The sequence below is a fragment of the Macrobrachium nipponense genome, chromosome 35, assembly GCF_015104395.2.
Source record: "Macrobrachium nipponense isolate FS-2020 chromosome 35, ASM1510439v2, whole genome shotgun sequence".
In the NCBI taxonomy this organism is placed as follows: domain Eukaryota; kingdom Metazoa; phylum Arthropoda; class Malacostraca; order Decapoda; family Palaemonidae; genus Macrobrachium; species Macrobrachium nipponense.
Window position 1 is genome coordinate 50545019 of NC_061096.1, and position 17632 is coordinate 50562650.

General features: G+C 36.1%; 1 protein-coding gene across 2 annotated transcripts in view; it reads right to left on the reverse strand.

Moving 5' to 3' along the window:
* Positions 1-8737: 8737 nt before the first annotated feature.
* Positions 8738-17632, reverse strand: part of LOC135208751 (neuroendocrine convertase 2-like) — a 307897-nt gene continuing 299002 nt past the window's right edge. For both annotated transcript variants that reach the window (XM_064241248.1, XM_064241250.1), the window contains exons 10-14: positions 15440-15540; positions 14925-15158; positions 14581-14745; positions 14241-14358; positions 8738-9437 (exon numbers count right to left, since the gene is read on the reverse strand). In XM_064241248.1, the coding sequence (XP_064097318.1) occupies positions 9276-9437; positions 14241-14358; positions 14581-14745; positions 14925-15158; positions 15440-15540 (780 nt within the window). In that variant the 3' untranslated portion in view covers positions 8738-9275. The remainder of the gene's footprint in view (positions 9438-14240; positions 14359-14580; positions 14746-14924; positions 15159-15439; positions 15541-17632) is intronic.

The window sequence follows — 17632 nt, forward strand, 5'->3', positions numbered from 1 at the left end:
AATTCTAAGGTGTTTATGTAAAATTGTAAAGATTATTAATGATTTTCATTTTATACACATTTTTGGTTTGGCACCATACTGGGGACATAAAATATGTTTTCTTAGAGGTTTTACATAGTGGGTATATATATGTATGTATCCGCCCTTTTATTTTTCAGAACAAAGGCCAAGTTTACATGGTGGTTGCAGCTGCACTTCCATGATAAAGCATTGGAACCCATATGGAGATGCTCTCTAAATCAGGCCTCTTAGAGGGCGACAACTCAGTACTAAGTGACTGCAGTAGTTCCTATACTCTGTTTTTTTTTTTATCTGTCCATCCGCCTGTGGTGTTTGCGCATGGTAACACTGCGTCCCAGGCTTTAAATACTATCCTATTTCGAATATAAACGGTGTAATTCGCATACAGTAAATTATTAAAACACTTTTCAGTTGCAAATGTACACCCAGATATCCTTTTATTTACCTAAAACATACATATAGCATAACTATTTAAAGCCCGAGACGCAGTGTTACCATGCGAAAACACCACAGGATGGACAGATGGAAAAAAACAGAGTATAGTGTAAGTTCTCCCATGTGAAACCTAGGTTTTGTGGCTGCCATAAAACACCATTTTTAGAGTAACATATTGGTAAGTTACCAGTTCAAGCTCTATGTATTTTCCTCCAGTGAGATGTGGTGACTTTCAATAATTCAACCCATTTTCACTCAATCTCTCCTTTTTGCTATCCTCACATATTGTAAGTAAATTCATACTCAGTATTCTAGGAAACAACTTATTTTAGCAGCCTATTTTAACATGACAAGCAAGCTTCACAGTAATTACAGAAGACAGGTGGTTGAAACTGTGTGGTGGGCAATGCATATGGGAGTTTGTGAGAGGCTGCTAAACCTGACAAAGCTTGGAAGCTTAATAGAAACTGGCAGTGTTACCCCCTCGAGAGAGATATTTGTAGCTGCATGTTTGATAAACAGATATGTATAGGCGCAAGATATGAATAATGCAACTTTTACACCTGTACTAAGTATATTCCTTTTCAAATGTTAGTTAGATTGCATTTGAATGAAGTACTGCACAGTACAAACATTGTCATCTTTAAGTTACGTATGCTGCTTTTAGCTGTTGATGGAGACAGTCCTTATGCCCATTAGTTGTATTTTGAATGATTTATCAGTATGTTCCGGAACTGGGTAGAGGCCCATCAGAGAGTGTTTGTGGGCTTCTTTCTATAAGTGCTACAGTAAGTAGTTTCCAGGTATTTACCTGTAGATATTTTGGGAGGTACTGTTTTTGTATCTTTGCATGTTTGTATGCACGTACAATGTTTTCTGAAAATGTTGCAGTCTTGGTAGGTCTTCTTCCTGTTGGCCGTTGTTGATCCAGAACACAGATGGTTTTGCTATATACTAATTCCATGTAAGAGGCATTGAACCCATCTTTGGTTGCAGATGTAATCCAAGAAGGATCCAGGAAAACTGAGATTTCCAGTCATGTCTGTTGCATTTGGTGACAAGGGCACCCAAGAGGCATTGATGGGTTGTTTCTGCCATGAAGTTGGCAGCTGGTTTGTAGGTAATGGTGTGGTTAATTTTTGAACCCATGGATTTGGCTAGGGTTGGTCCCATGTTGGATGTTATATTGTTGGGATTTCTGAAATAACTTACCCAACTATCTAGGAGTGCCTTATCGCATGATAGTGCCATTGTTTCTGATACAGGTATTGCTTCTGACCATCGTGTAGGTCACTCCATGTTCTGAATGTGTATCTGCATCCATTGGATGGGATTAGGAATCCCATGATGTTGATATGCGAGTGACCAAAGTGTCATGTAGGTTTACGGACGCTGCTGATTCCATGTACTTGGGGAGTGTATCCCTTAAGACGTGAAAGTGGAAATCATGTAAAATGATCATAATTTCTCTGTAGGAATTAATGGTAATATGTAAAGGATTAAGTTCCAAGACCCTGGGAAAGTTTACCAGAACCTAGAAGAACCTCTTTATGAGGTTGAACTTTAAGAGGATCCTTGCTCCATGGAGGATTGAGGTGATGTCAAACATGTTGAGGAGTGTGTAGTGTTTGTGCCCTGTTTGTAGATTTAGGCACCTGTAGTTGCCACAGATGCACAAAGAGCTGCCCAGTGTCTTCACAGTGTGGAATGGGGAGACCTAGATTGTTTGTTTGTATGGTGTTTTTACGTTGCATGGAACCAATGGTTATTCAGCAACGGGACCAACGGCTTTACGTGACTTCCGAACCACGTTGAGAGTGAACTTCTATCACCAGAAATACACATCTCTCACTCCTCAATGGAATGGCCGGAAATCGAACCCGCGACCGCCGAAGTGAGAAGCAAACACCAAACCAACCACGCCACTGAGGCGCTTGGGGAGACCTAGAGGCTGGAGGCCTTCTGGCAAATACCCAGCTATTACATTTCCCTGAGGGCTTCTTTGCAGCATAGTTTCGCTGAGGGTAGGTGGTGGAATTTGGAGTCATCCTGGTAGTGATGGGCAAAACTCATCTTTTTTGGTTAGCCGATTACTTCGATTACTTTGGTGATCAGTAATCGATTACTTAAAGATTACTTTCACAGGAAACTGATACATTACACATACTACTACAGTATAATCAAGTCCAGAAGTCCTTGGTATTGATTTATACAATTATGGTTTATTTCTCTCTCTGTAAGCCAAGAATCCTTGAAAATTATAACAATTGAGGACTGGCATTGGCAATAAGTTCAAGTTTAAACCTATATGTATAGTGTTTGTTATTCCATTATGCACACAAGTAAATATCGATAAACCATTTATATGAATAATGAATTAAAAAAAATTTCCCGAGTCTTTATTCTCAAATGAAACAGATGAATATTATTATTCTTTATTTTTCTTGAAGATATGAAGAGCTAGCTGATAAGAAAAAAAAGCTCTTCTAACGGATATTAACAAAAAAAGAAATTTGCCTCGTAAAAAAAATCGACTACTTGGAAATATAATCGACTACTGAGACTTTTTAAAAGTTATCGATGTAATCGATTACTAATAATTGATTACGCCCACCACTAGAGCCTGGCAGTGTATGTTGTCTTCATATGGTGATATGTGCTGCACAGTACTGGTATCATAGGAGTTTTTATGAGTCTAGGCCTAAATATGTTGGGGAACTTTTGTGCGAGGACTTGATTATCATGGGCATAATTGAAGCGATTGGTAATTGCTTTTTTTTTTTTTCCAGTTGTGATTAATGCTATCTGGAAGGAGGCTAGGTCTAGAAGAAGTAGGTGTACGATGTGCACCAGCAAGCAAGCCAGTGTTGGGATAATGAAGCACCACCATTTTTTTTTATGTTAGATGAAGGGTGGTCACATGTTTGAGTGAGCTGCTCTTGTCAATCACTAGCAGTAGATTATTGTAGGTGTCCAGTGGTCCTCCTTTGAAGCCAGTAGTATGGGTTTGAAGGCACCCTTGTCTATTAGGAAGTTACAGCTAAAGGCATAGTTGTGGTGGCCACTGTTATTTTCTTCGGTTGCCAGCCTTTTTGTTTGTTTGTTTTACAGTTGCATCTGGTTGTGCAGTACCTTGCTGCTTTTTTTAATTAATGATGGATAGGTGGGAGCACCCTTTCTGTTGTTGCTTGTCTGCATGGCATTGGCTTGAGACATGTCATCATGGTTCTGATTGTGGTTGCCTTTGGCTTTGCAAATGGTATGAGCAGTATTTTTCAAGCACAGAAATGACCAGCAACCTTTCCACCATCTTCAATAGATATGGATTTCATAATGTGCGCAGTATGTGCCCATTTTTCAGGGTGATATATCAGCTCTGTGTAAGTTACATTTATATTTTGGGAAGGTTTACATGATTTTAGATTTTATTTTTTAAAAATCAACTAACAACTTTGACTTGAATTGCTTGAGGCCATAATCCCTTCCAGATTCCATCTGATTTTTATTAAAGTGATACTGAAGATGAAAGGAACAAATTATCGTTCTTTTTTCATTGACTGAATTAGAATGAAGATGATAGCTAGCTGCAGAATGAAAAAAAGCAAGTCCAAAGGAGAAAATTCTTGAGTTTACTGAGCTTATGGTGTTGGAATTATCATGAGTTGTAAAGTTGTCATTATCTTTGGTTTCTAGGGAAGTCTGTGCAGTTTTGTGCAACACAGTTTCTACAGCACAGCACACTGCTACACAGTAAAACCAACCTTAAGTAAGTGAAGCAACCACAGATAACTTACAGTAGCGTGAAATTTGCAGTTGCTGGGTTAGTCGTAGAGCGTGCCATGTTTAAGGGAGGTGAGGCAAAGCATTGATACAGCTTGGCACCCTGAAGAGTTGTTATACACTGACCAGTAACATCCCATCAATGCTGTCCCAGAATGGCCAAACATTCCCTAATCTTTGGTTATGACCCTGGTCATCTGACAGCCATCTTGAGAAACAGTGAAATCGTAGCTCTGTTATTCTGTAGGTTACACTGAAAGGGAAGCTTCCAGTTGGTATAGTATAATCTCTCCCATGGAATCAGTCATCCTGAAATATGAATTTCTGTTTGAAGAGAAGTACAGTAATCTTGTTGTCCAGAGTATTGTTTGGTGAAAGTGTTTTTTTAACAGAAATATTATTCACAGGTAACCTGATACCTTTTAGCCTGACCCTTTGGTAGTATACAGGGAATATTACTGTATATAGTTGCCATTGTAGTATTAGGTCAACCTGTATTATCAAATTTGCAGTAAAATTAGACTTATCTAGCCCATCCATAATTATTCATAATTGTTTCTTGAGTTACTTGTTAAATTGAGACCTTGAACCTTTCTTTTTAAATGGTTCTTTTTAAATGCAGTTCAAGAAAAGGCATCCTGAGTGAACAAACCATATACGTAGTGCATAAGTAACTGAAGCTTATTACGGAACCAAACAGTGACTTGATGGTGATATACCAACTAATTGGGCAAATCCTTCTTTAAGCTGAAAGAGTCATGGAGTCATTTGCTAAAGTTGTATAATGTTATTAAAAGTAATTGTAAAGGAGTTGGTTTGTACTTTTTACAAGGACAAAAAGTACTTTAAAATGTTATTACAAGCCACTCAATGTTAAGTTTCATGTATTGTAGGCATGATCTGTCTAATTTGGATATCACCTGGTGATGTAAATGTACATAGTGAAATTGTATTGGCTTTGTTGAATGAAAAAGGCTGCACCCCCTACGTAATGTGCAGTGCCAGCCTTCATAATTAAATATCACTAATTGCTAAATTAATTATTCTTAGTCTGGTCTGTGTCTCTTCAGCCAATTAAAAGGCTAAACAAAGACTTTGGCTTTAGTCTATGAAACAAAAATATTATGATTGTATGTTCACTATGCCATAAACAAATTTCCAGCTGGAGAAACAGCACCTAGAGACCCTTTCATTGCTTTGGGAAAGGTATCTGTGGGAGGGTTGGACATGCCTTGGTTTTACAAGTTCTTAAAGACATGAAGAGGTTTAATTGATTTTCCTTGCACTTTATATATGATAATGAGTTTTTTTTTTTTTTTGTTATTATTAACACTAAAAAATCTCACTTGATTGTAATTATTCAAGGATTTTTTTTCCAATAGGATATATTTTTATAATTGAAATTTTATGTATCTGTTTAATAATAGCTTATTTAGCAAACTACTACCAGCATATAATCCTTGTAGTAGTATAAGGATAGACTAAAAAAAACACATTATCCTCAAGAGCTGAATGGCTTAAGGACAGTTTAAGCATTTGTATGAGCACTGGTAAATCCTATGAAGTAAGTTTAAAGAGCCCACACCATATAAAGAAAATAACAAGAAATGTTACGAATTCTGTAACCTTTCAAATTATGGGTACTGCACTAAAGATCTGACCTGATTTATGAACCCATCACTACATGTGCTTCCCTCTTCTAAGTAAAGGAAAGTAATTGGTAGAGAGGGCAATAATAAAAGAGAAATGGAAGGCCAAATTATTTCATTGTTTCTTCCAAGTTGATACATTGAAAATACATCTTGACATAGATACATGCTCTGTTGTTGCTATTCTCGGTCAAAATAAATTTTGGGAACACTTCTTTTTTTTTCCTCATGTTTTTTTGAGTTGGTCTCAATTGTTTGTGAAAGAAAATGAGTTATTATCATTATATTATTATACGATATTTTTTTTACACATGATTTTGCTATCGATATTGTTATTGTCTTTTCTAATCAGTTGAAATTCCATGTAAGTTTTAGCTCTTTACTGGTGTTGAGTTTGTGGTTCATTAAAGATGTTACAGTCAGATGTGAGTGAGAAACAACATCTGTAATGAAGAATTTTCTCAAACTTCAATTTTTTCTTGTTAGGAAGATGAAATTTCTCTTTTTTGCTTTTCAATGATGAATATGTTACAAATGAAAATTTCAAAGGAAACTTGATATACTCTGAGTGGTCCATTGTCAAGAAAAGTTAGTACAAAAATAATGTAATTAGAAGACCATGTGATAAAAGTTGTCAATATTTATTATGCAGTTAAACATATTACTGTACTTCCCACTTTTACATCACTACAGCAAACCTTTACTGATTAGCAGTTTTAGCTAAGAGTCCATTTAGGTCTTCAAAGGTAACTAACATGATTTTATTTAGAGATAATGACAAAAGCATCTTCGATTAATTATGCTTATGTTAGTTATGACCAAAATGTAATTATTTTGTGTGCTAATTGAATTATAATAAATATTGCTTAGGTTAGTATAGAACGAAGGATACTGTGTTTCTTGAGTTGGTATGGTAAAAAAATGAAATTTATATTTGAGAGAAAGTTTGTATCAAATGCATCAGTGAGAATAAAAAAGTATATTGCAATTATACTCTCAGTGAATGGAGAAGTTGTCTATCAAAGCTAAATTAAATTTCACGGTGTAGTAGACTTGAAAGCATCATGGAATATTTTACTATTATTCTGATGGCAATACTAATCAGTGATGACTTGCCTGAGTAACATGTGTGTGTGTGCATTCCATACCTTGTCTTGAGAAACCTCTCGGTTGGATGATGAAAATTAAGGAAAAAGTAGCTATAAAATGCCAGTAAAATGAGCCTAGCTTAAATGTTTAATGTGTATTTAATATTTTATTTTAAAAATTTTATAGCTGAAAAAATGTTTAAAATTCAAGTGGTGTAAAAATTAAGATATGCTATAGGATTGTAGAGTGGTCAGTTACATCACCATACTGAGAGGTTTTCAAGCAAGTTTCCTATAGCTGACTCTTCTCAGACTCTTACATATTAACCAAAGACATATTGTTCCTGATCATCTGTGCATTTTTCTCAAGCCATTAATACTGTATACCTATGTCCATAATCAGTGCAGTGTTTAGTTCTGTACTCTATATATGTTCTTTTCATTCCAATACCGTATTTTTACATTTATTTTTGCATTCTATTTTTTTCTAATCACATAGCATCGGTAAATATAAGTCAAGGAACAAACCTAAGTCCTTTAACAGTCATACAATATACTTCAAACTTCATGTTGGCTTAACAAACTCCATTAGTGCATGCAATCACGTTGATTAATATATAAGAGCCGAAGAAGAGTAACTTGAGTCCTTTTTTTATTTTTTATTTTCTCTCGTGTTTGGAGCTTAAATTACGGGTATGTTTGCCTGTTCAGCAGTTAAATGTCTAGACTTAAAGAAAGAAGGTATGAAGGGTTTGGAATTAGAGAGGGTGAAAAAGCCATCTTGTGACATAGATATTAGACCAAGAAGCAGATGACTTACTGGAAGAATTTCTATTGGTGACGAGTAAAACTAATCTCTCAGCATGTGCTGAGGTAATATTTCTATGACTCTTAGGCAAATTACATCACATGAAAGATGATATAGTGTATATATATTATAATATATACAATGTATAGGGCTTGGGGACTATAGTGGCAGCAATAGATCGTATAACAGAATTTGCTATTAATGACAGAAAAATATATAGATACCACATACACTAACCTATTAACATCACTTTTCATTCATTTGTTACCATTACATTTTTGTTGTGGTGAATGAGGAATATTCATTGTTACATACAAAGTTGTTAGATCAAGCTATAAGGATGAAATTATTATAATTGAGAATACATTGAAAAATTTAATTTGTTCAACTTATAAGCAATGGCTATCTATTGACTAGATGAATGTTCTCCTGATTATAACACTGAGCAGCAATCACCAGATGATTTGAACTATCTATTGCCATTGCATTGGCAGATGAAAACATCAGGTCTGTAATGAATGAAATTAAATTATAGTCATTAGACAAGGTTTTTGAGCCTGCACAACTAGGAAAAAACTGACTGCAAGATACCATTACTATAGAGTTAGGGTGTTATCTAAAATGAATAAAGAAATTTATACAAGTACCGTATTTGCAATGAGAAACAAAGTTGTACCATCCTCAATCTGAAACATAGTTGTACCATCATCTTTTGTCTTATTATGTGTGTGTAGATTTGTTTGTGATAGAGTTTGCATAAAGTGGTTTCCACAAGATGAGGTATCCGTGTATAATATATTCTGTATGGAGATATATATATATGTATATATTATGTATGTACTGTATATATATATATATATATATATATATATATATATGATATATATATATATATATATATATATATATATGTATATATATATATATATATATGTATATATATATGTATATCTATGATGTATATATATATATATATATGTAATGTAGTTTCTAAAAGAATACACTTTCTAACTTTACTCTGTGAATATATGACTCTGTTGATTTACCTATACTGTACTTGTTTCTGCTTTATGGTAAAGCAGGCTCAAGACTTCCATTTCCTAAGGGTTATCTGGAATGAATGAGCAGCCCCCACTAGAGCAAGGCCCCACTGACGTAGGGCTGGGATCTATGTCAGTGGGGCCAATAAGCTACTAGGCAAAAAGGGCTGCTTCTATGGCATATTGTAATAAGGAGATATTATGTCTACTTCTCTTTCTTAAGTTTACTAACCAATGTTTACTTCCTCCACCAATTCAGAGATCAATGCAACCTTGTGTTGAAGTGGCTGTTTGAACTCATTTTTATGTGGCAGTAGTTTTCTTGCACTTTCTCTGCATTTGTCTCCCACTACAGTCGGAGGGATCTGCAGGTGTCATTCACTCTCGAATCAATTAAGCAAATTTAATAGTTAACTACTTTTCTGTTTCATATGTTTATCGATTTTCCATGGAATTACATTTTTTTCTTGTCTTCATGTGCCTTCTTAACTATAGCAAGTTTTGAATTAGGGTCTTTGACGGAGAGGTGGTCATATGGGGCATCCCTGGTTCCATGTAGCATTAATGTCCATTCTTTAAGCCATCCATCCTGTGGAGTGTTGCTTGATAACTGAGCCTGAAACAGATAGGAAGGAGATGAGGCCGAGAGGAAATTACTAATGTTTTTTGTCAGTTTTACTTGTTTTTTAACAAAAGTGATTTTCAATGTACTCAACTAACTTACAAACTGATTACTTTGTTAATGCTTAATAAAACCAGTAGACTAAGATATATTGATAGTTGTAAAGAAAGAAGGGGTCATTCAAGATGTGAGAGACTTCCCCTGGTAAGGTAAACCCATCTCACACCCATGGTCATATTCTCTTTCAAACATTATTGGAGAGTGTTTGTTGTATTTTACATTTGATCTCAGGTCATTAATTTATTGGATTTTCTTTATCACTGAGATTTATCAACATACAGTGTTGAAATTTGGTCTCCTTTTTTTTTTTTTTTTTTTTTATTACTAAGATGTCTTCCTTAATTAGAGTTATCCATCAGTGTTCATGGATAGCAAGTCCAGGCAGACCCAATGCTCTTATTTCAAACAATGATCAATGTTCCATAGCAATCTACCTTCAATTGCCCCTCAAACACAAACCAAGTAGGTAACCACTAGCCTCCATTTTTTCATCTCTTGTGCTCTATGTAGCAGACAAGCCAGTCCTTGCTGATGTTATCTAGCTTAGTGTATCCCAAATGATGGGACTCATTTTGTCCTGGATGGTGATGTTCTTGTTCAACATATCTTAAGGCCTCATAGAACGATATGCACAAGCATCTGCCACAAAAGGTACCAAATTTGTATTGAAGAGGTATGAAAGCAATTGTAAGGTTCAATAGCTATGGGAGTTATACATCCAACAGGCAAAAGGAAAGGCTAGTACAGCTGCAGAGGGTGAACTGTGAGACATACAATGCCTCAGCAGATGCTGCCCTTGTGATTGAGAAGTAGGGCATAAGGTGTAACACCACCAATTGCACTGTGCTAGTTGGTGATGACAGACCTTGGCTAAACATTCAAGCCTGAAACCCCATTAAGACTATTTTGAATATCAAAAAGTTGCAAAGCAGCTGCTTTTTTCAAAGGTATAAAGGTTGCTCATGAATGGTAGAAACAATGGACAAGTCATTAAGCTGTTGCATGATGTCCTAGAGATTAAAAATCCAACACCCCCTCTTTCTACTCAAGCTAGGACCGAAGGAACACCAGACAGTGGCTGCTGATGACTTGTATTAAAGCACATTTGTATCTTCATGTAATTCTTAGATGTAGCACAATGGTTCACTTTTACAGGATTAAAATGAGCTTCCCTCATGAAATTCAAGCTACATAACACGTTTAATTAAGAGCCCAAGATTTTTTATGATGTAGCCTCTCCAGGAGAAAGGGCATACGTGGTCTTTTACAGTGGAAAGTCAACTGACGTCGTGACTCCCTCTGGTCATCATTAAGTCAACAAATAACTCACAATTTTGATTTCTAATCCTTTTCTATTTGTAGAAGTAAATAGCAGTCCCTGGTTTACGACGGGGCTTCCGTTCCTGAGATGCGTTGTAAGCTGGAACATCATTGAAATCATAAAAAATCCTAAGAAAAACCTTATTTTTAATGCTTTGGGTGTATTTAAAACAACATAAACTGAATTTTTATTGCACTTGTCATAAAAAACCTTCAAATATTGTTTATTTTGCTTTTCTGAAGTCATATTTCTTCCAACAGATTGGCATCGTAAGCATCGTATCCCTGAAACATGGGTCATAAACTAAAAATAATTTCTGATGAATATAATTGAAAAGCGTCATAACCTCGGAATGCCATAAGCCGAAACCGTCTTAAACCAGGGACTGCCTATAAAATAAAATACATAGACCCATCTTAATTTTTTTAAACAACACATCTGGACAAATTTGGCCAAACTTGGTCAAATTCCAAAGAAACAGAAGTGGTGCATGAACAACAGGTATGGATTTTAGATAAGGAAGAGCAAATGGATCTGGAAACTAATGATTGTGATTGGTTGCCTCTCAAGTAAGCAATGATCGAAGCATTTTGATAAAACTTAATGAGAGACAAGAGTGAGGTGAATGACAAAAAAATTCATTCCAACAATTCAAGAAAAGACGTAAACTTATCCAGATTTCCAACAGTTTACGTCAGTGCCAGAATTTGGTTTACTCCTACAGAAATACAAACCATAACCTCTTATATAGGAATATTCTCAGCATGAGGTGGAATGACTGTTGAACTTGGCAACAAGGTTGTTAACTGGTGTTTACGGGGGAATACCCCTCACTCACACACTGCCACAAAGTACTCTTTCTTTGGCTAACACCATGTGAGTGCATCTCTCTGCTCTACTCCTGAATGCTAAGCTGAACTTATGGTTTTTGTGTGGGTTATTTATTTTTGGTAAATGAGTGTCATTTTTAGGTGTGAAGGGTGTTAGCAAGTGGAATCTTCCTCCCCTCAATTTTTTCTATGGCCATCATCAATGTTTAGTATTCGTCAACCTTCAAGATTTAGCAGTGTTGATTTTGTAAGGGAGAGTTTATTGCTGTTGTGAAGTTCTTGGTGGAAAAGGTAACCTTCCAGTGTTAACTTCCCTCTTCCTCCTTGCTGCCAAAGACCCCCGCCCCTCTTCTTCCCTGAGTTTAATCCCTCATAAGAGCAAGAGGTGGGTATTGCTGGAGGTTTGGCATCATACAACTACCCTTTAGATATCAACAGCTAAGTCTCCTGTTGCTACAACCCTTAAGATGTTGAATTCTGTCTCTTGTTGCTGCTGCCACTAGGAGCTCAATGATGTTGAATTTCCAATAAAGTAGTTGTCTTTCTTCTTATGGAGGATGCCCCAGAGCATCAATACTAAAACCAGAACAAAGAGGGAAGAAGTTCAATCACTGTCCTTCCTTCCACAGCAACCTCTTCCTCATCTGCCTCCTCCTCCTGTGGGAGGAAGAAAGGGAATCCAGGTGGCCTTTTTTGCAAGGAGTCCCACAGGGCTTTAAGTGAATGCTCTCCACAGTCTCTGGGTGAACAGGAACTCTTGAGCACCTGTGGGTGATCAACTCACTTCTGGCTGAGTTGTCATGGCCCTCAGTGAGTTTACTCAGTATGTATCTCATCTCGGCCCACATTCTCAATGTATGTGCATTGGTTCTTCCTGTTCCTCTTTTGGCTTGTATGGTTATTCATTGCTACAACCTCCCCCTCATCAGTGTCGTTAAGGTTGGAGTGCGATAATCCTTCTTTTATAGTACTTATGAGTGCTAGGGCACCTCTTCATGTGCAACTGTTACACCCAGATCTAATAATGGTCTGCTACAGACCTGGAATTTTTCTTACACAATAGTGCTTAACTCTCTCAAGCATTCATTCCACACTACCCTTTCTTTCGGTGTATACACATTCCTTTACTGTGTGCATACAAACGGCATTTGCACTTAGGTTTTCTGTAATTTTACAAATACAAATGATGTTCTACATTGTTTACTAGGACTTGCATGCCAGCACATGCAAACACATTTGCTATAGTATATATTGTGCAGTTTTGACTGATCTCACAGAAATCTAAGGATTTTATACCACGATTTTGCAAGGTTATGTGGTAGCCTATAATTATGTTCACAACCCAAAGGAATGCTTCAGGATACTGCTTTGTCGGCTTCTTTGTGAGAGATGACAATGCTTGCTTTAGGGAATCGGGTTATTCCTAGAATCCCTTCAGCAGTGTTGGTATAGAGATCGTTTGGTTCTTTGGGGAAGATTGTTGAACCCTAGTGTCAATGGGGTTTTCTTGAGGTCCAATCAGGAGGCAAACCAGTTGTTCTGACTGCCGTGGATGCGAAAAGTACTCATGATCCCTTGAATCAGGTTAACAACCTGATCTGTGGACCAGTGGGTTCCCTGCCATTCAGCAATCGCAAAAACCACTTCCCTACTAGCATGGAAGATGCCTTAACAGATCAAAATGCAACTCCTTCGACAGCAGCAAAGGCAAATGTAGCCTACATTTATTCTTAAACTAAGGAAAAGCAAGACTTGAACCAGGGTCAGGAAGGAACCAAAGCTTATCATTACTCATCCTTTCACAGTGAGTGCTCTCCTGTCCGACTCCTCCTCTCTTTCTTCTTCATTTTTCTTCTTGAAAAAGAGGACGAATAAACCCCAGAGACCTCCTAAAGAGGTCAGTGTGGAAAAGGGAAAGTCGGAGTCCTGAAACACTCTAATCCACCATAAGGTGTCTTTCAGACCCTCAGCATTCTACTGCTTTAACAATACCAAGGTAATAAAAAACCTGTCTTTTAGACGGTTTTTTTCCTTTTTAAAGTTGAAAGTCAAAACGAGATTTTTTGTTTCCAAGGGAGAAATAATTTCTTAATATGTAAAAAAAAATCACAAAAAATCAAGTAATCCCTAAAGGATTTATTTTCTTCTCAAGTAACATTAATTATGTTGGTATACATTACGTTCCTAAATACTACTGAAAAAAGCGGTACAAAGTCTGGTATTTTAAAATATCCTAAATAGTGAGCCAAGTGGTCTCAAAATCCAGCCTATAATACTACTGGAAAATGGAGCAAGTTGCTATTTGCACTTCAACGCTCAAAATGTTATGACATTAATTTTATCACCCTTGGTACCCTTCAGACAAAACACGGGAGAAATGAGTCAATTACCATTGTCTAACATAAAAATAAAAAATATCTAAAAACCTAGAGAATCTTCTGCTTCTGAACTTTCTAAAACTAGGTGAAGTGATGGGGGGAATAAATGCATATATAGTTTGTATAATACAACCTCATAAGGGAAGAAAGCTTTTAAATAATTAGTAAGTAAAATTAAATGCAATTCCCACAGCAACGGAGAACTTACCTCTAATCTCCACTTTCCTCGAGGATTTTCAGCCCAAGTGTGGGTAGTCATGAACGGCCACTTGGTGAATCCATCACGACCATCGTCATCGTTAGGACGTTGACTAAGAATCATTGATCTGAAAATGAAGCAACCAACGTAAGGTTTAAATATAAGAAACATAAAGACAAAAGAAATATTCCAGTAACTGCTGACATTTCTTGAACTAACTCTCTGATTCAAGGGCACACATTTCAGTTAGATAATGAACTAATTCTCCCCTGAAGTTTATCCAATAGGAAATGTAGAGGCATATTTAAAATATACAGGAATATGGGAAACAAGAGCAACACTGACATACTTTGTTCCCATTGGAGAGACCAGGAATAGTTCCACATCCCCTCGGCGGGTAGAATTCAAAGTGATGACTGCTTGCACATGTTCTAAGTAGTTGACTTCTGTTTCACTGCCTGCACAAGCATCAGTCTCTATTTCCATTACTACGGACTTGTTAACATACATTTGCCTTTAAATAGAAAATGAAGGTGATGATGACTAACAGCACTGAAAAGCAATGTTATTTGTAACATCATGACATTACTGTTTATGAATAATTCATGTTTCATTCATTATTGATAATTTTGTGAAACAAGCGAAAGCAGGCTCTAGGTTTTGTCACTCATGAAACGAAATTGCAAGTCTTACTTAGATTCTGCGAAAATTCCCGCTTGGCAGTGATACCGAGGAGGTACTGTCACCCAGTCCTTAGCCAGAGCAACCATGGCACCTGCGTCCAGAACACCAAATCCAAAGAGATGATTGAATTCTAATCCAACACCATTCATATGCCATGCAAATCTCCTCTTGGCATCAAAGAGAGAATTTCTTTTGCTAGTAAGAACAGTCAGATGCTGAATGTCACGCCAAGTTAGTAGTGGGCTGCAAATGTAAAGTTGATTGTACAAGTTAACATGGACATAAACAGATGAAAGAGTAATTTATCTGTATACAAAACGATCTAAAGTGGAGCATGAAGATGGATTACTAAAACTGCTTCATTTTATCTTGTTATCACCATTAAATACTTGGTGATTAGAATATTTTTTGCACTTTCAGTGATATGATTAACTATAACTTGCATGTTATCAAATACTGTAATAAGAAGGTAGTTGTTCAGATACAATTATTAGGAAAAATCAGCCAATCAGCAATGAACTCACTTAGCTTCAAGGGCAAGAGCGAAAACTCCAGCGGCTTCCGGTGCAGCTGCTGAAGTTCCAGAATGTGTTTTTGTGCATTTCCCGTAGAGATCAGTTGTTGCCTGAGTGGAAGGGAAACCAAATAGACTTCTTATTACATACACGTAATATTTTCATAGGTTTAATGTGACACGAAAGTACATTTTAAAATCACATTAAAGGCTTGAAAGCATGACAGAAAGCTTGTACTAATATCAAGAAAATATACTGCTACTGAAACTTTTCTAGATGGGCTGATCAATCAAACTTTATGGTGGGTAAGCCTCTGCTGAATTCACTGATCTCATACTATAACAAGATTTATCGATAGTTCTGTCACTGTGGTTGCAGTGATACTACAGGTAGAGGCAATATATGTGTAAAAACTGAATGATATAAGTTCTCTAGCAGTTTCTAAGGCCCCGTCCACACGGCCGAGCTTTGCTCGACGAACTTTGTTCGATGTGACGTCAGAAGTGGAGAAACCGCGGCTAAGTTCCGACTTCTCTCGCTGTTTATCCGCTTCTGACGTCACATTGGACAAAGTTCGTCGACCAAAGCTCGACCGTGTGGATGGGGCCTAAGAGTGTCAATTTCAAGTTACATACAGAGTTGAAAGAAAGATTATTAAATTTGTGATCTTCTGGAGGAATCCCAGTCGTATGTGAAATGAATAAGATTCAGACAAAATATTCTACAGAATTTTTAATTTTTGAGTACTCCAGATCAACAAAAACCATGCCAGGCCAATTAATTAAGCTATTTTTTTTCTGGTTACAGTGGAAAAACTTAAGTTTGGGCTTGTATATGTGGTGGTGGTAATATGCACGAAATTCAAGATCCTAACACACCAGTTCACAGGCTGCCTCAAAGTTACTGTTGGAGATCAGGAGAATGACAGGATACTCGATTATGAGATTAAACTTATGGCCCTAGCTCTATCTAGAAACGTAACTGTTGATACTAGCAGTATCTAAAATTACTGTTGATACTTTTAGTCCTGTTATTTATTTATTATTATATCATCCAAAAGTCAAAAGCTATGTAATTATTTTCTAAACCGTTTCGTGTTAGTATAGTAATTATATGAGTGAGCAAGGTCAGCTGAAAAATCAGATTTTTTGTTTTTGGTCCTTTCATGCCAATGAAATTTCAGTACTTAGAAATATTAGCATTTTTTGGGGAACCTAATGGCATGGACATCCCTAACCAGGATAAAGAAGTATCAAGTTTCTCAACTTTACGTTTTAGATAGTTTTCTCAATTTCTCATGATACTGTTCTGCTTTTGCTTTAGTTGGTGATCTTAATTTTCCATCCTTTTCTGCTCTAGTTAAATTATATCTATACATAATAGTTTTGGGTAGCTTTAGCTGTAAAACATAAGTAATTGATCATTTATCCTTCATGGCATTTTAATGTTGAATTCATTTTCCATGAATAGCTCATTTACACTAATAATCCCAGATCTTAAATAAAAAATTATTAATTTCATTATCATAACTGCTATTTTATTGCTTATTTAATCTGATTATTGTGGAAGGTTTGCAAGTACAGAAAAATGCCATATGGTCTACCTAAGGGTGTACTTGAATTTTTCAAATATAATTTTAATTCAACAAACCTTTTTTCTTCACAGATTTATGTTTACGTAATATACACTGAATGTAATATTTTCCGAATGCAATTGCGAGCAAAATTTAACACAAAAATGCCATGTTTTATCTATCGATAGTTTTAGTGACCTACCTCAACAGTTTTATGTCAAATTGCATTGTTTATTGAGTAAAGACACTGTTTTACATAAGAATTTCTGTAGAATATCCAATATGTACTAAATTTCTTTGCTGATTTTTTGCGATAGGATGAAAATGTTTCTAGTAATTTAATCATCATTATGAGCTTCGTTGTAAGATGCTAAAGTGTTCCTTGTAATGAATATACTAAAATTTAAGAAAATATAATAGTTTTTTTAATGCAGTTATACCACAACATTACTTCTTACATAACATTATTTTAAATGAGTGGAAATTAGATCCCTGAGCAGATCTGATGCATTTTCAAAAAGATTAATACCTTCAGCTTTAGAGAATTTTATTGGAAATAGTATTGGTTACTTTTGTCTCTGCTCAAACCTAAAATGAAAAGTACTATTTACAACTCTGAAAAATGGAAT